A 21,479-nucleotide genomic window follows, 5' to 3' on the forward strand; every position below is an offset into this window, starting at 1 on the left:
AAGGACCGGATCTGAATAGTAAAATGTTGGATCTATCAAAATCGGATCCGGATATCTTGATTTTTTAGTTTGGATGTCCGGATCCGTAGTTTTTATTAATAATTATTTTTAAAATAGTAATATCTATATATATGAACTAATTTTATTTATTATATTTTCATTTTATAATAATATATATGTTTTATATAAAATTTGTAATAGCATACATAATAATAATTATAAACATTATGTACATTTTTATTTTTATTATTGTTAATATTTGTTATATTTTCATATTATTTTTATATATTTTAAGGTTCTAAATCCGGATCCGAATACCTGCCGGATATTACAATTTTTAAAAAAATATCCGACAATCGGATATCCAAGAATCCAAATCCGGATAAAAATACTAAAATCATAGATCTGCCGGATAAGGATCCAGATTCGGATACCTGAAATTTCCCAGATACCTGACCCGTCCCACCTATGCTTGTTTTGAGTTTTTTTTTTTTAAACAACTTTCATCAGTTAATTTGTTAAAGAATGCAACGATGTCGTTTGGTCAGAGTATAACGTAATTGGGCATCAGTGTGTTTGTTGTGGACTTTAGCTGAAATCTTTGTGGCGATTCCATTTGATTTGAGCCTTAGAGACGCGATTCAGCCCCTTCGCCGGCGAAAATCTAACCCTAATCTCGCCTACTACTATTCCTTACAGCATCAGTTAATCATCCCCAAATCACTGATTGATCGATGGAGAGCGGCGAGGAGGACGGTTACTATTACACCTCCGATCAAGAGTCTCTGGACGGCCTTGATCATGATCAATCCAATCTCCAACCTCTCTCCTCCACAGTAAATTCCGCCAAGGTAACTGTCCCCTGATGAGCTGCTGTCTCGTGAGTTTTGGTTCCACTTCAGTTCAAATCTCACTGGTCATCCAAAACCTAATCATTTTTTTTTGTTTCCTAATCGTTTATCAGCATTTTGTGTAGGTCATTACAAAGGAATCGCTTTTGGCTGCACAGGTGAAAAACAGCCATGATTCTTAACGATCATATGATCTGTTTTAATTTCAGTTTTTTTTTTTTTGATATCTCTGGTGTCTGGGCAGCCACTTTCCCAAATATCCCCCGAAGGGGTCCAGCGCCCCAGCAGTAAGGATGTTAAATCGCTGTGGCTGGGTTTCGAAGCTGGGTGGCGGGCACCTCAGCCGAGGTTCCATTACCACCAGGCTACGAAGCCCAGTTAAATTTCTGTTTTAATTTCAGTTTTGATCAAACTGTTCCTTTTTTTCAATCTAAGTGCAGAGGGAGGATCTGCGGAGAGTGATGGAGTTGTTATCGCTAAAGGAGCACCATGCTCGGACTCTTCTTATCCATCACCGATGGGACGTTGAGAAACTGTTTGCTGTTCTTGTTGAGAAAGGCAAAGATTTCTTGTTTTCCCGTGCCGGTCTTACACTTGTTCAAGATCATCCCACCTTTTCTCCTTCTTCCATGATGAGTTGTGATATCTGCGTAGACGACGTAGCAGGTCATCTCATGACAAGAATGGATTGTGGCCACTGCTTTTGCAATAACTGTGACTACTCCCACTTCCCTACCATTTGGATTCATAGTTTTATTGATTCATTATGGTTTAGAGTTTAGTAGCTATCATGCTTGTTTATATGTTGTGTGGTTTTGCTTGCCTTATAGGTTGGGCTAGGCATTTTGCTGTAATGATAAATGAAGGTAAGAGCAAAAGGATTAGATGCATGGCTTACAAATGCAACGCTATTTGCGATGAAGATGTTGTCCGGAGTCTTGTTAGTAAGACCCAACCAGATTTAGCACACAAGTTTGATCGTTTTCTTATCGAGTCATACGTCGAAGACAACAAAATGGTGAAGTGGTGTCCGAGCACTCCGCATTGTGGGAATGCAATACGTGTTGAGGACGACGAGCTCTGTGAAGTTGAATGCTCTTGTGGGTTTCAGTTCTGTTTCAGCTGTTCCTATCAAGCCCACTCCCCTTGCTCTTGTTCCATGTGGGAGCTTTGGAGGAAAAAATGCCATGATGAGTCTGAGACTGTTAATTGGATTACTGTTCACACCAAGCCGTGTCCCAAATGTTACAAACCCGTTGAAAAGAATGGTGGATGCAACCTCGTGACTTGTCTCTGCGGACAATCTTTTTGGTGAGGATTACATTCTTGTTTCTCAATTTTTTTACTCTGTTTTGTTTTGTCAGCTGGTGATGAATCTCTTGTCTGCAGTTGGTTGTGTGGTGAAGCTACGGGAAGGGATCACACTTGGTCTAGTATCTCGGGTCATAGTTGTGGTCGGTACCAAGAAGACAAAGAGAAACAGCTGGAGAGAGCGAAAAGGGATCTTTACCGGTATATGCATTACCATAACCGTTACAAGGCACATATCGATTCCTCCAAGCTAGAGGATAGGCTTAGTGATACTATCCTCGAAAAGGTGTCAATTTTAGAGAGAAGGCAGTTACAACTTAAAGACTTCAGCTGGGTAACCAACGGGCTCCATCGGTTGTTTAGATCAAGGCGAGTTCTCTCGTATTCATACCCTTTCGCGTTTTACATGTTTGGAGAAGAACTGTTCAAAGACGAGATGAGTGCTGAAGAGAGAGAAATAAAACAAAACCTGTTTGAGGATCAGCAGCAGCAGCTTGAAGCCAACGTTGAGAAACTTTCCCAGTTCTTGGAAGAGCCCTTTGATCAATTCGCTGATGATAAAGTCGTGCAGATAAGGATTCAAGTCATAAATTTGTCTGTTGCAGTGGATACTCTCTGCAAAAAAATGTTGGCCTTCGTTGTTAATTATCTTAAAAGAAAAAAGATTGCTAAAAATGTGTATGGAAAACTAACATTCTTGGTTTTGCAGGTATGAGTGCATTGAGAATGACTTGCTGGGTTCTCTGCAACTTGGCATCCACAACATTGCTCCATACAGATCAAATGGAATAGAACGAGCATCGAACTTTATTAGTTCCCGTGAAGCTGCCGGTGAGAAACGCCAACCTCCGAATTCAGGTTAAAAAATTTTGAAACTTGAGATAATTTGGGACCCTTTTTGGACATGGTTTAGTAACACACCAACTGTATCAACTCTTTAATATATAGGATGGAACTCAGAAGACACAAGTTGCTCTTCGAGGAAACGTCCCAGAAGAGAAGGAGTTTACAGAAATAATCAAACCACTTTACTGGATTTAAACTTGCCAGCGGATGTCATTGAGCGGAAATGAACTCATCATTCTTTGCCCTCCTCACCCTTTTTGTCCAGATCATGCTAAATGTACAAATCATAACCCTAAACCCCTCTGCTTGATAAAACTTTTACTAACATTGCCCTTCCTCGGTTCTGAGGAAAAGGGCTAGTCTGCTTATCTTCTATTTACAAATTCGTTCGGAATTTACACAGAATTTTGGTTATGGTGGATCGTATTTTTTGGTAGTCTTATGTAAGTTGCTTAGAAGCTGCCTTTGAACTCAGGCTTCTCTCAACGCCTCAATGTGTAAATGTTTAACCCATGTAGTAATTTGCTTTTGGAGGATCCCTCCTGATTTATGTTATGACTATCATGTCATATAAGTCATATCTTATACTATTTTCTTTAATATAAGTCTAAATTAAGACAGTATGAGATTTGTTTTGGGGATGATGGGAACGTCTATTGCTTTCACGTGCTAAAACTAAGCTATAGTTAGTTTTTCTGGATCAGTTCAAATCTGAATTTAGAATCTTTTTTACATAGTTTATGAAATTTGTAGATAGGGTAGTTCCCAAAATACATTGTTAGTTCTCACTATTTCGTGAAATCTTGTTGTGATCTTTATATAGACCTGATTTGTCCAGTGTTTTAAAACCCGACCCGGATCCGTGGTTGAACCGATAAATCCGGTGACCCAAAATAAATCCGGATTGGATTTTGTGAAAAACCCAAAATTTAAAAATCCATAAAAATTCGCTAAAACCTAAAATCCGGTACCGGTCAAACCACCGGTTGAACCAATAGATAACTTCTTTTAGTTGTTAATTTATTACAATTTATTTTACTTTTGATTTATTTTGGATTTGAGTTTAATTTATTATTCATATTACACATAAATATTTATGAATTTTATTCTTGATTTTTTAGATGTCATAACTCTTAACTAGTTATAATTTTTTTAAATAATCTAAACTATTTTTGATATTTTGTATATCAAATGAAAATAAAAACATAAAAATTTAAGTTAAGTATTCTAAATGTTTATTAAACATAAAATATATACATATCCAAACTATTATTTTATGTTTTAAAAATATTTATAAAGTATTAAATTTAGTTTCTATAATTTTATTTTTTATTTTATTAGCTAATATATTATTATATAATAAAATTAGTTCATTTATTAATTTGCGGTTCACCTGCGGTTGACCCAATGATCTAGTGACCCGATAAATCGTCTGGTTCAGTGTCTGGATGAGTTTTCAAAACATTGGATTTGTCTAATTACCATTTTTTTCAATTCCGAAAATCAGACATAGTTTTTACCAAACAATGATATGTTTTTAAATTGGCTTAAAAACAGTACTTGGAATCTTTTTCATAATCTATGTAGAATGATAGGTTTTGTCATCGTTATGATAAAATTCAAGATTAGAATCAATTTCCCTTTTTGCATATATAAAATAAATATTGAAATAACAAAAAGAAGAAAAGAATTTATTAAATTATTGTGGCCGTTGATTAAATCAGCAGCAGAAAGAAAAAAGGAAATCAGAATTAGCCAACCACAATCACTCACGCCTTCACTTCACAACATCACTGGACCGACCAACTCCAAAGCAAAGTCCAAATCAAAACTTGTCTCTTCCTTCTCTAACTTACAAAAAAAAACCCTAAACTCCCAATTTTCTCATTCACTCTTTTTTTTTTCTTTCGCTGAAAATGGAAGACGAAGAAGGCATCGGGTTAATTCTAGCCAGAGCCACCGAGCTAAGACTCAAGATCAACGATTGTATCGAAACCTCCAGCACCGATGTTTCTTCACCCAGAGAAGGAAAGAAAGATGAGATCACTGGACTTCAAGAAAAGGATTTTGACTCATTCAGCTCTGACGATGTGGATGATGAAGAAGAATCTGGTGAACAGCTTTTGTGTATACGCGATGCTCTCGAATCTCTTGAGTCTCAGCTTGCTGCTTTACAGGTTTTTTTTTTATAAAAAACCCTCTGCTTCTTCAATGTCTTGTTGTCTGAGTTGACCAAACCCGACCAATCTTGAAGTTGGTTTTTGTGAATTTATGTTCATTGTTCTGTAACTTGTAGATATGGAACCTAAAGCTCCTGGCTTTTAGTGTAACGTTGAACATTGGAAGTGTTAATCCTGCTTTTAACTCAAAGTTTCTGGCTTTTACTAATAGCATTGAACATTGAAAGTGTTAGTTCTGCTTTTTACTAACATTGAGTTCGAATTGCTTTCACTGTCTTGATTCTCATTGCATTTTTTTTTTTTTTGTAATGACATTCAGAATCTACGGCAAAGACAACAGTATGAGAAGCAAGTAGCTCTCTCTGAGATTGATTACAGCAGGAAGATGTTGCTTGAGAAGCTCAAGGAGTACAAAGGGAAAGAACTTGAAGTGCTAAGCGAGGCTTCAACTTTTGCTGGCGAAAGAGTTGACTATGAGAACGATCTTCTACTTCCTCCTTACCCTGTTCACCCTCCTCTTCCTCTCTCCCTCGGTTTGGATAATAACAATGCCTACTTACCTTATTTACCGTCAAAGCAGAAGAAATCTGCAGATGCAAATGGGTTTGGCTCAGCAGAGGTCAAGGGTCCTAGTGGAGTTGTTCGCTTCTTCGGCTCTGTTGCAAAGATCATGCTACCAATCATCGGCGTCATTTCAGTCTTGGCTGCTTCCGGTTATGGTCCAGAGATCAAGAAAAGAGGTGTGTCATTCAAACTTCTGGGGCTTCTCCCTCAACGAGTAGTCAGAGCACCTAATCAGTGCCCGCCTGGGAAAGTTCTAGTGATTGAAGACGGTGAAGCAAGGTGTCTTGTGAAGGAAAGAGTCGAAATACCTTTTGACTCGGTGGTTGCAAAACGAGATGTAACATACGGATACGGTTGAACTGAATTAAAAAAAAAAAACACCTTTCTCTGTAATCTTTACTGCCTCCACTGTGTAAAACGTCTCAACCTTTTATCTCTTTAACTCTCCCAAAGTTTTGTTCTTGCTTGTTTGAGAAAGCTCTGTTCTGATGTTTGATCAGGTAGATTCAATGTATCACAACTCGCACCACTTGTGTAGTTGTAGGAAAATGTCTTATTAATTAGTAAAATAATGAGATAATACTCTTGTTTTTTTATTCTGGTTTGACAAAGAGAGATTAGTCAAAGAAACTCAAGTATGTGTGATATTACAACCATCATAGATGTTCTCCCAGTTACATCTCCAGTTCTATCTTTTGTTGTTCATCAAAGAATTGTAATAGCTACAAAGCTTAAGAAAGTGCAGATCCGTGAAGCTCTACTTCAAGTTTTTTTTTTAATTATTCACTCCAAGTTGCAGGGGTTTTGAGAACATATCTAAGCTCTTACAGTTAACTGCAGGTTGTAGTTATGTTTGGACAGTCTTGCATCACTACACATATACAGATTCTTGGGATTGCTTAGCAAAATAGAATGAACTTTTAAGCCAAGGTTGTACATGAAGAGACTTATAGTGAGTTGCTAGAATGGGATATTGTTAGAAAGAATATTGGTGTTCATTGGATTTGTCAGCAACCTGAAAGGCTGATCCAAACCTGGAAGAAAGTGAGTTTATGATTTAGTTTATGATTTATTTACCAGGTAGTCAAAGTAAACCCGAAGGAACTGCATCCTTATTTGAAAGAGAAAAGGCAAAACCTTAAGGAGGTAAGTTTCCTTTGTTATTATTACTTATCTCGTGGGCATTTTTTGAGTATTGCTTTATCTCGCGGAGCAAACATATTCGTCCTCATCCCAGTATGGAATCTCTAAGCGTTAATCAACTAGATACTAAAACCTTACAAGAAAGGCAAACTTGAAGAAGCTCATATACTTACAGTACTATTCTTTTTGTCTTTATGCTTTGAGTCTTTTTCCTGATCATTTTTTCCTGAAGTATCATTTTGAAATGAGTTCTCTTGCTTTTTTACATGAAGAAACTAGAGGCTGAGAAAAATAACAATATTTTTTAATCCATTCAGAAGTTCAATGAAAAAAAAACAAAAACTGATAACTTTTTCAAATATCTATTTACAACATTGAAATTTGTTTTCACTAATTCTAACTACAAATCATTTTCAGACAATTCAAGATAATATCTGATATATTTCTTCAGATGAAATCCTAAATTTTCCAATAAGGGAGGATTGGCTAGAGTTTGTATAAATGATAAGTCCAATAACCAAGGATTTGAGATCATTTTTATAAATCCTAGATCCAATAAGGTGGGATTTGAGAAAAGAATAAAATCTTACCAAATCACCAATCAATAAGCCCCCTTAATTTCTCTTCCTGGCAACTTTATCTGGAACTTGTTTAAAAAAGTACTTGTCTTTTGGATTACACAAAAGGGTCACCAACAAAACCTATATATACATAGGATAGAACATCTTTCCTTATTGTACTAGGATGGCACAGTTTTCATCACGGAAAATAATTTTATAGTAAGTAATTTTGTCTTTGGGGATTATGGAGAGTGAGGGAAAGACTGTTTACGGAAGAGCAAGAGGCTCTTGTGGTGATGAAGTCATGGACTGAAAAAAAAATTCAGCTAATTTGGGAATCAAACTGAAAATTGGAGTTTTGGGGTTTATTAGCGTTACAAATGATAAAAATTTCCAATGAAAACGTTCAAAAGTATCTAATGTCTACTGCGGGATGTGCCTCATATTAGCAGACCCATGCATATACGGTAACAAACAGGTTCAGGAGTTGTTGATTGAAATATTGAAACACGGATGCTTCATTCTCTCCCAAGTGTACCTATTGATTAAGAATTAATTTAGTACATTCATAGTTGAAATAAAAATAACTCTTTTCAAGATATTAACCCTAACATTGGCGTTTTTAGTAGATGGTGGGTCATCCCTATCATGGAAGTGACGTACTGTGTTCCTTACTCCCCTTACCAACCCGTAAAAATGACCAATGAACACAAAACATTTCTTGACGTTAGTATCCAGCATGAGTTTGCAATCTACGGTCAATCCAAACACTGAAGAACAAGTATCACGGTTAAACATGAATCTCAAGAATCCATCCCAATGTTGTAATTTGAGTAATGAATCATTAGTTTAAATTTATACTAAATAATTTAAATTTATTATTATTTGAAACTTTATTAAATAAATAGAGATAAGTATTATGATAGAATTCTAAATATTTTGCAACCAGTATTTTTTTTTTTTTTTTTTTTTTTTTGACAACAATAAACCTACTCTATCGTGATTCCACCGATTCAGTTAGCCAAACCGGAGGGATCGAATCGACATATAACATAGCTGATGGTGAACTCCTTGCAACCAGTATTTAAAATCATATTTATTATAAGATATGTAGCGCAATATATATTAATTAGCTTATAAGAGATTTTAATTAATAGAAACTCTATCATATGTAAATACTAAATAATATGTGTTCATAATTTTATTTTTTGTCCTTGTTTTTTCAAAGAAAAATGTATATACATAATGAGTTGGATGTAGAGATCAAAATTTTGAAGTCTTCATAAGTATAGCATGTATTGCATAAATAATTAAACAAGTGAAAGTAAGAGTTCGAATATAATTTTTGATCATGTATAGCATGTATTGCATAAATAATTAAACAAGTGAAAGTAAGAGTTAGAATATAATTAAACAAGTGAAAGTAAGTATATTATTATATTATATTAAATATCTTTTTCGGGTAATCTTTAAAATAATATTTTATAGAATATGTGGCTTAATGTTTTAATGTATTAGCTTATTTTATATAATTTGTAATAGTGAAATAATAATATATTTGATTGTAGTTTACATAATTTTGATCTTGACCAAAATATGAATCTGTAGTTATAAGACAAATAAAATCATCTATGTTTCGTATTTTCTTCAAAATCATCTGAATTTATTGATATACTAGGTGTTTTCCTGCACCATGTGCAGTAAGAAATTTTTTAAATCTAACTTATATTAAAAATAAATTTTATTAAGTATCATAGATTTTACTACTTTTTACTAATATTTAATATATTTTTGATATATATTAAATCAATTTGTATAAACTAATAAAAATGATATAAAATTATATAATTATAAAAAATTAGCCTAAACAATATATATAAAATTTACTGATGTATAAGAAACTAATAATCTTACGATTAGATATTTATTTATTTTTTAAATTGTAGAAAGTTTTGAAAGTTTTAGTAATACAAATTGTATAATTATACAAAATAATAATATTTCAAAATTTGGAATGTTATATATGAATATATTTATTTTGTAGATGATGTATGAGCTATTACCATATTTTAAAAAAGTTTACCAAAAAGAAATATCAATATTAAATATAATATATGAATTATTACCATATTCTAATAAGTTTGACAAAAAAATAAATCAACACTAAATGAAATTATCCATGTTATATTTTTCCGGAAGCCATGTCATCAATTTTAGTAGCCATGTCATATTTGTTTTGTGAAATTGATTGTAGAAAGGATATGTGGCAAATCACTTCGCAAATATAGTCTAAGAGATTTGATTAGCATCCTAATTTTATTTATTAATAAATTATATTTAATATAAAAGAAAATAAACATACTAGTGTCTTGAAAATGTTTAGTGGGATCTATTATATTATATTTGAGAATGCCTTGAAATTATTTTAATATTAGTAATTAATTTTATACATAACTAAACTATACTTAGTAATTAATATTGGTTAAAATTCGAAAATATATTTATATCATATATCCAAGTATTATAATAGAATCTTTATTATTTACATTTTTGATAGTTATAAAATACATGTGTTAAGATGATTAATATAATAAAATATAATTTAATATTAATCTTCCGTTATTTATCAATATAAAAAAGTTTTTGTCGATTTTATCAATAAATTTAATTTATCAAATTTATTATAAATTCAAATATATACAGAACTTATTTACCGTAAGTATATTTAAATGATATTATCCTGCGATATTAATGTCATCTAGTGTATTATTAATAAGTAAAATAATGAAATAATCCATTTTTATTATTATTGTGGTTTGACAAAAGATAAGTCAAATAACTCATCCATGAGAAACCACGTTCTGTTGCAGTATACCAGCACATAGTTTTAGTTTCTTTGCCTGGCAACTTTATCTGGAACTTGTTTAGCAAGTACTTGTCTCTTGGATAACACAAAAGGGTCACTAACAAAACCTATATATACATAGGAAATCTTTCCTAATTTTAATAAGATCACACAGTTATCATTACGGAAAAGAACTGTATATCAAGTAATTTAGTCTCTGAGGATATGGAGAGTGAGGGAAAGATCGTGTTTACAGAAGAGCAAGAAGCTCTTGTGGTGAAGTCATGGAGTGTCATGAAGAAAAATTCAGCTGATTTGGGTCTCAAACTATTCATCAAGTAAGCCTTGATGATCGCACTGAATTTTTTTCAATTTGTATATATTATAACTTGAGATATGAAGACATTTGAAAATGTAGGATCTTTGAGATTGCACCAACAGCGAAGAAGTTGTTCTCGTTTTTGAGAGACTCACCCATCCCTGCTGAGCAAAACCCAAAGCTCAAGCCTCATGCCATGTCTGTTTTTGTCATGGTAACTTGATTTATGGTTTTCTAATTCTCTTTTTTTTAATCTTTAACTGATATTTTGAGTTTTGGCTTTATCAGTGTTGTGAGTCAGCAGCACAGCTGAGAAAAACAGGAAAAGTTACAGTGAAGGAGACAACCCTGAAGAGGCTAGGAGCCAATCATTCTAAATACGGCGTCGTTGATGAACACTTTGAGGTTAGCCATATATCTCAATTGTTCGTTGTTAATAGAGTTTTAGTATTCTTAATAAACCAGAAAATATAATATAATTTTGCAGGTGACCAAGTATGCATTGTTGGAGACGATAAAGGAGGCGGTGCCGGAGATGTGGTCACCGGAAATGAAATCTGCTTGGGGTCAGGCTTATGATCACCTTGTTGCTGCCATTAAAGCTGAAATGAAGCCTTCTCACTAAAATCTATTTTAACATAATAAGCAAAAGATGTCTACTTATTACAAAACCTGTAGTCAAATTTTGAATATGACTTGTTTGTATTCAGTTTGGCTTTTGCTTGAATTATAATAACACGTGTGGATTGCAGTTCCAGATTACGCTTCAGTCTTTTTCTTTTCTTATTTTATTGTTTGACACTATTTACAGTGAAAGCTGAAAGGAAGGTTTTATTGGGCAAATACTTTAATACGGGTGATGGTATACTGTTGGAACTTGGAACAATTATATAAACTGTACGTACCAACGTTGGAACAATTATATGGATATATAAACTGTACGGAGAGAAGAAATCAGAGAAGCAGAGGCTCGCCTCGCCCATCACTAAATGAACTAAAAGCTGCAGTCTGGAAAATCCTAACAGCGTCCAAGATCAAAACATTCATATGGAGAGCAGTGAGCAACGCCATTCCGGTGGCAGAGCTATTAGTCAAGAGAGGGATCAAAATGGATCCGGTTTGCCAAGCTTGTGGTTTTCAGGGTGAATCAACAAACCATATCATTTTCCATTGTTCTGTGGCAAGACAAGTCTGGGCATTAGCAAATGTTCTATACCCAGAAAATGGATTTGATAAGGTATCTTATTTCTCCAATTTCCACACCCTGATGCTGATGATGAAAAATGTTCCATATCTGAAGATATGAGAAACTCGATTCCATAGTTAGTTTGGTACCTTCGGAAGTTTAGGAATGGAATCCTTTTTGAAGCTAGAAGTAGAACTGCTACGGATGTTGTGGTCAAAGCTCTTGAGGAAGCAGAGTTTTGGTTATTGGCGTAGAGAAATGATGAAAATAAGGAGAAAGAAGAACTTGAAGCGATGACGGTTGTAAAGAAGTCATGGTCAGGTCCTCCAAGGGGTTGGTTGAAAGGAAACATTGGTGTTCACTGGGACAAAAATCAAAGGAAGTATGGTGCTGCGTGGGTTGTTAGAGACGAGAGAGGAAAAGTGCTGCTTCACAGCCGAAGGGCATTCTCCAATGTTCGATCATTAGAAGAAGCCAAATATCAAGCACTGATATGGGCTTTGCAAAGCTTTCACTCTCACCATCTCAACCGAATAATCATTGCTATAGATGACTCAACACTTACTGGTATTGTTCTAAGACCCAGAGCTTGGCCAAATTTCAAGTACCAGCAGGTAGAAATAATGAGGAGACTTGGAAAAATAGAATGGTGGAGAACGGAAAAAGAAGATAGGACAACAAACCGAGGGTCTTTCTTCATAGCACAAAGCGTTCTCAAGGGTGGCTACTTGGAGTCTTATGTAGCATCGGATGCTCCTTTTTGGCTTAGGGAACAGTTTGAAAATGAAGAAAGACTGTCCTCTGCTGGTGTTGGTCCCTAGTGATTAACGTGTGGCATTTTTTGGTAAGGATCATGGACAGTGAATCTCCATCTAACGGGTGATTTTTTTGGTATAGTTAGCTATTGGCATTGTGTAATGCTTGGATGGCTTTTATGTTTCTGAAGTGGTTTGGTATTGTAAATGTAAAACTCTAATTGCTCGGTTGAGCAGGTTAATGAAAATTCTAGATGACAAAAAAAAATTGTATGGAGAAATAAAGGAACGTCTTTTTTTCTGAAAAAAGGATTACTTTATTTCTTTCTGTCTTAACAAAGGAACGTTTTGTTCGAGCTCAAGAAACACATAATATCGATCAATGTACAAGGGTTATCTGAATGTGCCATCCCTACTTGGACTAATAAGTAATATAACTCAAAAGAGCGATTGCTGCATGTGGAAGCCTCCTCAACACTAAAATGCATCGTAGAATTAAAATTTTTACGATATATGAAACTGAATAATGCACTTTAAATTAAAATGATATGATAGAACAATATCAAGATTACAATAATTAATATCAAATTCTTGAAGAACAAAAAGTGATTTGTGTGGTGGTGAGGTGTTTCTGGTTAGTTATTTAGTTTTGTGTAGTGACTAGTGTGTGATGGTTTTGATGCAATTATAATCTCATGATAAAACCACACAACAATTATAAGATAAAAAACAATTATAATATAAAATAATTAATTTAGTAAAAATATTGTATTCTTAACTTACGAACAATTTTTACCAAAAATTATAAATAATTAAAAATATATATGCTATTGAGGTATGTAGATTATTTTATTTTTTCTAATTAAAATTGAGAAAAAAAATTCTTGGATTTTTACATGTGAATGATACAAGTGGTCAAGGTCCATTTGAAGTTTTACAAAATGAATCGAAGTCTTAAGTCCAGAGTGACATAGATAATGTCAAAGTTATGATAATGAAACAGTAACATCCCGAATTGTAATATATAGAAATGTTTTAAAAAATTAATTTGGTTACATATATTACCAAAGTTAATTTATTTTTTCCGTCACATATCCATTTAAAACTCCAGAGTTAAGCGTGTTTGAGTTGGATTAGTAGAAAGAGAGATGACCTATGGGGAAGTGATTCGCGATACCGTGCGAATGAGACTAAAGCACGAAAAATGTTATATGGTGATTGCGTGTTCAATAAATAATGATTTGAGCCTAAGAAAATTAACGCATTGCCTGTTGGAATGGGATGGGCCCACGTGCCGAGTGAGCGTGTGTGGGTAGCCGTGGGCGATCGGGCGTTACATGGGGTATCAGAGCTGGTTAGTCATCTCTATTCTGATCCGAGAGGCGTCTTGAGACCTGTCGCGGGAAGCAACGAGGACATTGCATTCTTTGAGAGAGAGGGTGAATTGTAACATCCCGCGTTGTGCTATATGAAAAGGTTTAAGAGAATTGATTTGGCTATCTATGTCACAAAAGTTGACTTACCTTTTTTGTCATACATCCGTTTAGAACTTCAAAGTTAAGCATACTTGGGCTGGAATAGTGAAATGATGGGTGATTTATCAGGAAGTGATCCACGATACCGTGCGAGTGAGGCCAAAGAACGAGAAAAGTTCAGGTGGTGATTGCAGGGTCAATAAATAATGATTCTGAGCCTTTTGAAAATTAAAGACCGGCCGTTGGAACTGGATGGGCCCCACAGGCCGAGAGAACGGGCGTGGGTGGTCCATTAGCCGTGGACGGTCGAGACGTTACAAGTGATATCAGAGCTGGTTAGCCATCTTGGTTCTGATCCGAGAGGCGTCTTGAGATATGTCGTAGGATGCAACGAGGACGGTGCGTTCTTTGAGAGGGGGTGAATTGTAACATTCTGAGTTGTGATATATGGAAATGCTTAAGAGAATTGATTTGGCTACCTATGTCAACAAAGTTGACTTACCTTTTCCGTCACACATCCGTTTAGAATTCCAGAATTAAGGGTGCTTAGGCTGAAGTAGTGGAATGATGGGTGATTTATCGGGAAGTGATTAGCGATATCGTACGAGTTGACAAAGCACAAAAAAATATCATGTGGTAATTATAGGGTCAATAATAATGATTTCTAATCTTTGAATGATTAACAAACCGACCGTTGGAACGGAATGGACCCCATGATCCAAGAAAGCAGACATAGGTGATCTATTAATTGTGGGTGGTTGTGGCGTTACAAAAACAAACAAGAAAAGAAAAATCGAAGAGTGCAAAAAAAAAAGAGTTTTAGATGTAAATCCAAATTAAAGAGTTTAAGATGTAAATCCAAAAGCGTTTTAGACTCATTGTAGTTCTCTTAGTTTTAAGTTAATGTTGTTGTTCTGAACCGGTGGAATCACGATAGAGTAGTTTATTGTTCTCAAAAAAAAGTTAATGTTGTCTGTCATCTTACATGGGTTAAATTGCTAATACTTGTGGGAAAGAAAATATTAGTTTTTGGGGGCAAAGCTAAATAATTTTTGAAATGTTACAAAAAAAAGCTAAATAATTTTGTTACAAAGAATTTACAATGCTCCTGCACGCTCCCCTTGCTCGTGCTTCTCTATTTAATTCCACTTAAAAACAAGCAAGAAAAAAGAATGTTTCAATGAATATCTTGGTGAATCCAGTTTACCAGCATGTTCTTTTTAGTTATTTATTTGAATGACTTAAGATATCTTTCCTTTTTGATTGTTTCCTTTTAATGCAATTTTCCTAAACCGAAAAGGAAATCGGTAATGTCTATATAAACACACCTCAGTGAAAATAAATCAATACGTTAATTTTTTATTTGTGTCAATCACTATTTTTTGGTAAACCACAATGTCGACAGTAAAGATCGGTGAAGAAACGATGTGGTGTGGTCACTGCGGCGTTAACACTCCAACCCGCCATGAAGGAAAAGATGGTTCCGTCAAGTAAATGCCCTCACCAAATAATCAATTTTCATAATTTTTCTTTGTAACTGAATTTTTCATAATTTTGCTACCTTAAACTATTGTAGTTATCAAATTTTTAATTTGTGTAAATTGTCGAAATAATTCGCAGGTCTTGCAATTGGTGTGGGAAAGTGTTGGCGGATGAGACTGGAACCGCTGAAGAATATACTAAACTCTTCCTTCAACATCATCAGGCGTTACAAGACTCAATTACGGTTACTGGCAAAAGAAGTCGACGTACCAAAAAAAAACCATTAAACTGAGTTTGTTATTATTTTAAGTTAGAACATACGTGTCTGCTTAATTATATTGGTATTACACGGATATCAAAATTATTTTCTCAGAAATATATGACTGTAAGATTATTATCGTTACAATTAAATTACGAATCATTTATATATTGATAGACAAACATTTAAAAGTTATAATCTGTAGTTTGTATTAATTAAAAAGTGTCATGTTGAGTTGTAACATAATTAAAATATTAATTTTATTTATATGGCGGTTTGAAAAATCAACTGAGATTTTGTTAGTCCAAAATTAAATTGATAGAGAATGTTATATTGTATATTATATCCATTATAAGACCATTTATCTATAAGATTAAAATTTATTATATATTATTTCCTTAAATAAAACCTATGAAATTACCTAACGTGATATATATATATATATATTTTTTTTTTTCATACCGTTTAAATTAAATTAGTGATTTTAAATAATAAAGATTTGCTAACAATCAGTATACTTTCTAACATTTTTTGTTTAATTTTTTATTATTAAAATAAATTACAAAATTACATTTAATCATATGATAAACATTTAGATTTTTTCTATATGTTGTATTTTGAATTTTTTAAAACGAGTATAAATTAATAAAATTGTTAAAAGTATCACATAAACTTTTGTCATCAAAGTTTAAATTTTTATGTGATAAATATAATGATTATAAAACCACATGAATAAATAATTTTATTTTGATAGGTGATATATATATATATATATATATATATATATATATATATTCATACCGTTTAAATTAAATTATACATCATATGAAAATACATAGTTAACATATATTGAACGTATATTGAAAATTTAATATTTTAATTTTGAAATCTTCATTGCTTTTTTTAAAATGATTATAAATTATTAAAACCACTAAACATTCCACATCTGCTGACAAAAAAAAAACATTCCACATTAAAAAATAATCCATTGGTGTAAAATTTTATTACACAAATATGCAAACAATCATAAAATCATATAAGTAGAAACTCCATTTAATAAATATCCATATTAAAAGTATACTATATATCTATCTTAATATCATTTAAATTTAGTTATACATCATATACATAGATAAGATTGATTATTTTGATATATTTACCCTAAAATGATTGCGAACAAACAAGAGTGATCGTTTGATTTATATGTGAACGCCAATTTATTACATAACTAGATAGTGATCCGTGCGGACGCACGGATGTATATTCTACATAATTATATGTTTTTGTCTGTTGTAAAAATATTCTATTTTCATTGGTTATTGAGTTTTGATATTGGTGTATATTGTTCATTTTTGTTAGTATCCACTTTTAAACTAAAACATTGTATTATTTTTTGTATTTTTCATTGGACTTGATAACAAAAACATTATTGTGTAAAATATTAGAGTATTTAGTTTAGATATTGTGTGTTTTTATAAAATTATAAAATAAAGTTAATGATTAAGATTATATTTAAAAGTTATAATATGTACTTAATGAAAAAAAATTAGACAACAACAATATAAAGTATTGGAAAGTAACCCAAAAAATATTTTAAAAATATAGATCTCTAGCAATTATATATAGCAAGTCCAAGTTAATGAACTGAATTGGGCCATTTTGTTATGATTTAAAAATTGGTAGATCATATTTAACCAAAACAATAGTGAACTTAAACATTGGAATTGTAATGTTATGGTTTTGTAATTGTATGCTTTAGTAACTATAAACAAAGATAGGTAGGAAAGTGATATGATGTGGTTTATAATTGGTTTGTCATTTTACGGTCTAGTAATAACACACACATTAATGCCAGAACGTGATTGTGCATTGAGTTGATAGAAAGCTGTGTATTTATATGCAAGTAGATGACGTTTAGTTAGGAAATATATTTAATATTGTATTTAATTAGGCTTAATTTATGGGAGATAAGAGAGCATATTCTACTGTAATATTCCTTTAAATTAAATTTATTCCTTTTTTAAAATATTAGAATTCCGTATTCCATATATACAGAATTTGTTAGGAAATATATTTAATATTGTATTTAATTCCGTATTATTGAATGCAATTTAAACAAAGATCTGTATAATACAAAATATTAACTCCAACACGAGATTTGTTCATATACATGAATAAAATATTTGATTTTTAGTTGGTTGACAATGATCCCGCAATCTATTTATATAAAATTGGGTTTACTCTCTCCTGGTGAAGACACCTCAGCAGACAGGTCATAAACTCAGTTTACAGGAGCACGACACGTGTCCTATATATAAACGTTGCGTTTCATTTAGAAAATATGGGTTACAGTTTATGTGGGCTTTACGTTTACTGACCCATCTCAATAGTGAGAATCCCTAAGCGTCGATTTTGATTCTAGGGTTCACCACTTCCTCGAGAGATTGAGTCGCCGACGCTGACGTGATGAATCTGTTGGCGGTAATCTCACGTCCTTCGGTCTTCTTCCTCACTGATCGAAACGTTCAACGTAACAGACGCATCGCCTTAAAACCCTTTTTAATCGAACCACTACGATCTATTATTAAATGTGAGCTTCTCTTATGTGAGACAGTGTACCTGCAACTATAAAAGAAAGTTAGACATCATCTTCTCAGAATCATATTTTCAATCTGATTAACTTACGAAATAAACTTACTCTAAGAGAAATGGCTAATACCAAAATTCTTCTCTTACCTTATTTGTCTCAGCGACCTCGACTCCTTGCCATGCCATTCCACAACTTCTCATGTATCTCTATCGCAGATCAGATTGATCTCCGATGGTGCAACCGCGATTGCCGCCCCCGTGTTCGTGTCAAAGCTTCTCCACGGCGTGAGTCGCGTTCATCTTTTCACCGCCGCGACCTTCTAAGCTCACATCCAACAGCCATCTCAGCTCCCACAGTCATCGATGTCACATACAATTGCAGATGATCTCAAAACCGCGATTTGCCCACCATCAGGCGACGAGCCTAATCCCAGAGCTTGAAATCGGCCGATCTAGGTGTGGAAGACCCTCGATCTGATAAACAACTTAAGTTACATCTATTTGCAGTTTGGTCCTTTCTCTTTTGTTTCTTTTTGAATTCAGTTTCACCTAACCAAAGGAAAACTCCAACCGTTTATATGCATAAACACATATGAACCTTTTTTTTTGTCGACATAATGATGTTTACAGCCCATATCGTTTACAGACCAGCCCAATTGAACCTAATCTACAAGGACGAACATTACAGTAAATGATATAGCCCAACACGGTCAACTCAATTGAGATAAGATGAAAGTAAATGAAGACGCATGTTTCATGAACGAATACGTGTTGCTTTTCTGGGTAGAACGCAAACGGTGCGGGAATCATCGACTCCGAAGCTCTACAGTGCCGGAGGCTATCTCCTGCACGTCTACCTCCACCGACGTATAATCAACATCACCAGAAGCTCCATTGAAGCGCTTCTTCTCTTCATTCGCCTTCCTCCTTCACTCTCAAGTTCTCAACCTTCAACGACCACTTGAGGGGAACGCTTCCACATCTTCAAAGCAAGCTCAGCCTGAAGATCTTAAGCGCCCACTGAGCACTGCGTACGCGATGTTACCCAATCGAATACAGAGGATCCGGTTTGAGTGATGTTGGATGGAATGAAATGAAGACCTTAGAGAGAGAGCTGAAATCTTCAATCATGAATCGGACTCTGTTATTTAGTTCAACCCATAACAGAGATTAAAGAGATGACTGGGATTAGAAGGATGAGAACGAGGAAGAAACACATATGAACTAAAAACATCTAAATAATCATAAAAGAACTAAAAATAAATACTAAAATTCATTAAAGTAAGTAGATATCACATAGCTGTTCGTATTACTTTATACTAACAAGCTTATCAAAATTCGGAATGATTTTGTTTTCAGAAAAATACTAGAAAATGTTGTTTTCATCCTAAATATATAGATAAAAAAAGCATTCCTATATTTTTTTAAAGTGCAACATACATGTATAATAAATTACTATCGGGTAGAATTTACCGAAAAGGATAATTGCTTCAAACGCATAAAAATCAATTAACAGAGTTAGAGTCACCTTAATCATTCTCTGGCAAACTATACACTACAGAATAATTATAACTCACTAATATATCATTGACAATGAATGTGACACATGTTAATTAGTTTTACAAGCAAATGACTAAATTTATTTTCTTTATTTGAGTAAAAAAAAATGGTTGGTTACTTAACCGAATGCTCGTAATACATAATGACCGAAACATGACCAGCTGACTATCTTCTCAGATTATGTTTTACGAAAACCATAGTAGTAATATACATATAGAAAATTGCATTAATATCATAATTTATGTGAATTAATATTATATATAATATATTGTTTCTGGTTCAATTTGTTTCCGGTTCATTTTGTTTCCGGTATCATATACTGATATGCGTGTATTGACTAAGAAGTCAATATCTGATTTTAATTCTAAGATATGATAATATGCCGGCCCAAATAGATATTGTAAATCGTTTTAATGGGTTTCGTTGAAATGTAATAATCAAAGTCTGGCAGAAATTAATGTTGGATTGTTCAAATAGAGTGGCATGAGTCGGTAATTATTGAGGAAAACTCAGGATCAAATCTTATTTGTACTTCAGTTTTAATAGATTAGATAGTAATTGATTTCTTAGTTATTTAATATACAATTTCATAATATGTAGAAGAATATAAAATAAGTAATAAATATAAAATATTTATTCTACACAAGACGCATATTTTAATCTAAGTATGTATCTTTTTAATAATTTTAAATATTAAACATTTCTAAATCTGAGACCAAAATAAAAGAACAAAGTGAGAAAAAACTTAAAAATCAATACTTATATCAAGCAGTAACAAAAATGAAAAAAGAACGATATAAAAAGAGAAAATATTGAAAATAAATAAGACCGACACGTGAACGTAAACTTATTATAACCATAATTAACTTTTGAATTGTAAAATTATAATATAAAACCGAGTTGACATAGTTTCATTGTAACCAAATAGTAGGCCTGAGATTCTGTGGCTTCAATGTTAAGTTCTTATTCGATAAGTGACTTTTTTTACCTAAGATATTTTAAAAATGAGATCAGTTCATCAATAAACAAATTATGTAATTAACAAAAAAAATTTAAAAAATTGTTTAAAGAACAAAATTATTAATCCTATCAAGAATATAAATTTTATTTTACATACAATATTTTTTAATTAATTTTCATATAATTTTACCATGCGCAAACCGCATGTTTTATTCTAATCAGGTGTTAAAATTAAATACGGACCCGTAATAAAGAACCTTCAAATCAAATATTTATGTTGCAGACTTACAGTCCGTAGAAATTGTTAAAATATATGTCTTTATGAATTTCGAACTTAGAAAAACCATTAACAAAATTAACCCTATCGTATAACGTTTTGAGAGCAGAAATCAAATCACAAAGAAACGTCGAAGGATTTGACTTAAAATGTATGTATATCCAAGTTTTGTCGTGAGAAAATTGTGGTAATGGTGACGTTACTAAAAGCATTTGCAACTCTACTCTATTTTTATACTAAATTCTATTATAGAGTAAAACCTCTTCTAATTCTACTTTATAATTGAATAGTGGGTGAGATTATTCTATATTTGGAGT

At 33.0% G+C, this 21,479-nt stretch overlaps 3 protein-coding genes and 1 long non-coding RNA gene across 6 annotated transcripts; 3 read left to right on the top strand and 1 right to left on the bottom strand.

The window, feature by feature from the left end:
* Positions 1–542: 542 nt before the first annotated feature.
* Positions 543–3,563, top strand: LOC108813415 (probable E3 ubiquitin-protein ligase ARI2). 3 transcript variants are annotated; one of them, XM_018585957.2, is made up of 7 exons: positions 543–851; positions 977–1,009; positions 1,292–1,565; positions 1,682–2,162; positions 2,241–2,789; positions 2,872–3,020; positions 3,111–3,563. In XM_018585957.2, the coding sequence occupies exons 1-7, from the start codon at positions 735–737 to the stop codon at positions 3,233–3,235; spliced, it is 1,728 nt and encodes a 575-aa protein (XP_018441459.1). In that variant the 5' UTR covers positions 543–734; the 3' UTR covers positions 3,236–3,563. The 3 variants fall into 3 exon arrangements, with proteins under 3 accessions (XP_018441459.1, XP_018441460.1, XP_056845224.1); XM_018585958.2 differs by having other exon boundaries at positions 711–851; positions 965–1,009; XM_056989244.1 differs by lacking the exons at positions 543–851; positions 977–1,009 and adding an exon at positions 1,096–1,138.
* A 1,234-nt stretch (positions 3,564–4,797) lies between these two features.
* LOC108806274 (plastid division protein PDV2) lies at positions 4,798–6,212 on the top strand. Its single transcript, XM_018578343.2, has 2 exons — positions 4,798–5,185; positions 5,508–6,212. The coding sequence occupies exons 1-2, from the start codon at positions 4,925–4,927 to the stop codon at positions 6,108–6,110; spliced, it is 864 nt and encodes a 287-aa protein (XP_018433845.1). The 5' UTR covers positions 4,798–4,924; the 3' UTR covers positions 6,111–6,212.
* A 4,231-nt stretch (positions 6,213–10,443) lies between these two features.
* Positions 10,444–11,381, top strand: LOC108810024 (non-symbiotic hemoglobin 1). The gene is made up of 4 exons (XM_018582152.2): positions 10,444–10,638; positions 10,719–10,833; positions 10,908–11,024; positions 11,107–11,381. The coding sequence occupies exons 1-4, from the start codon at positions 10,526–10,528 to the stop codon at positions 11,242–11,244; spliced, it is 483 nt and encodes a 160-aa protein (XP_018437654.1). The 5' UTR covers positions 10,444–10,525; the 3' UTR covers positions 11,245–11,381.
* Positions 11,382–17,904: 6,523 nt separating this feature from the next.
* LOC108807319 (uncharacterized) lies at positions 17,905–19,923 on the bottom strand. Its single transcript, XR_001942723.2, has 2 exons — positions 18,513–19,923; positions 17,905–18,401 (listed from the first exon to the last, which is right to left on the bottom strand). It is a non-coding gene; the product is annotated as an uncharacterized LOC108807319 (long non-coding RNA).
* Positions 19,924–21,479: the final 1,556 nt, after the last annotated feature.

The sequence above is a fragment of the Raphanus sativus genome, chromosome 6, assembly GCF_000801105.2.
Source record: "Raphanus sativus cultivar WK10039 chromosome 6, ASM80110v3, whole genome shotgun sequence".
NCBI lineage: Eukaryota > Viridiplantae > Streptophyta > Magnoliopsida > Brassicales > Brassicaceae > Raphanus > Raphanus sativus.

Excerpts from the sequence above, each read along its gene's own strand:
- LOC108813415 (XM_018585957.2), top strand. The coding sequence starts at position 735 with ATGGAGAGCGGCGAGGAGGACGGTTACTATTACACCTCCGATCAAGAG. Across the intron at positions 1,010-1,291 it reads AATCGCTTTTGGCTGCACAG|AGGGAGGATCTGCGGAGAGT; the intron begins GTGAAAAACAGC and ends ATCTAAGTGCAG. Across the intron at positions 2,163-2,240 it reads CTCTGCGGACAATCTTTTTG|TTGGTTGTGTGGTGAAGCTA; the intron begins GTGAGGATTACA and ends TCTTGTCTGCAG.
- LOC108806274 (XM_018578343.2), top strand. The coding sequence starts at position 4,925 with ATGGAAGACGAAGAAGGCATCGGGTTAATTCTAGCCAGAGCCACCGAG. Across the intron at positions 5,186-5,507 it reads CTCAGCTTGCTGCTTTACAG|AATCTACGGCAAAGACAACA; the intron begins GTTTTTTTTTTA and ends AATGACATTCAG.
- LOC108810024 (XM_018582152.2), top strand. The coding sequence starts at position 10,526 with ATGGAGAGTGAGGGAAAGATCGTGTTTACAGAAGAGCAAGAAGCTCTT. Across the intron at positions 10,639-10,718 it reads GGTCTCAAACTATTCATCAA|GATCTTTGAGATTGCACCAA; the intron begins GTAAGCCTTGAT and ends TTGAAAATGTAG. Across the intron at positions 11,025-11,106 it reads TCGTTGATGAACACTTTGAG|GTGACCAAGTATGCATTGTT; the intron begins GTTAGCCATATA and ends ATAATTTTGCAG.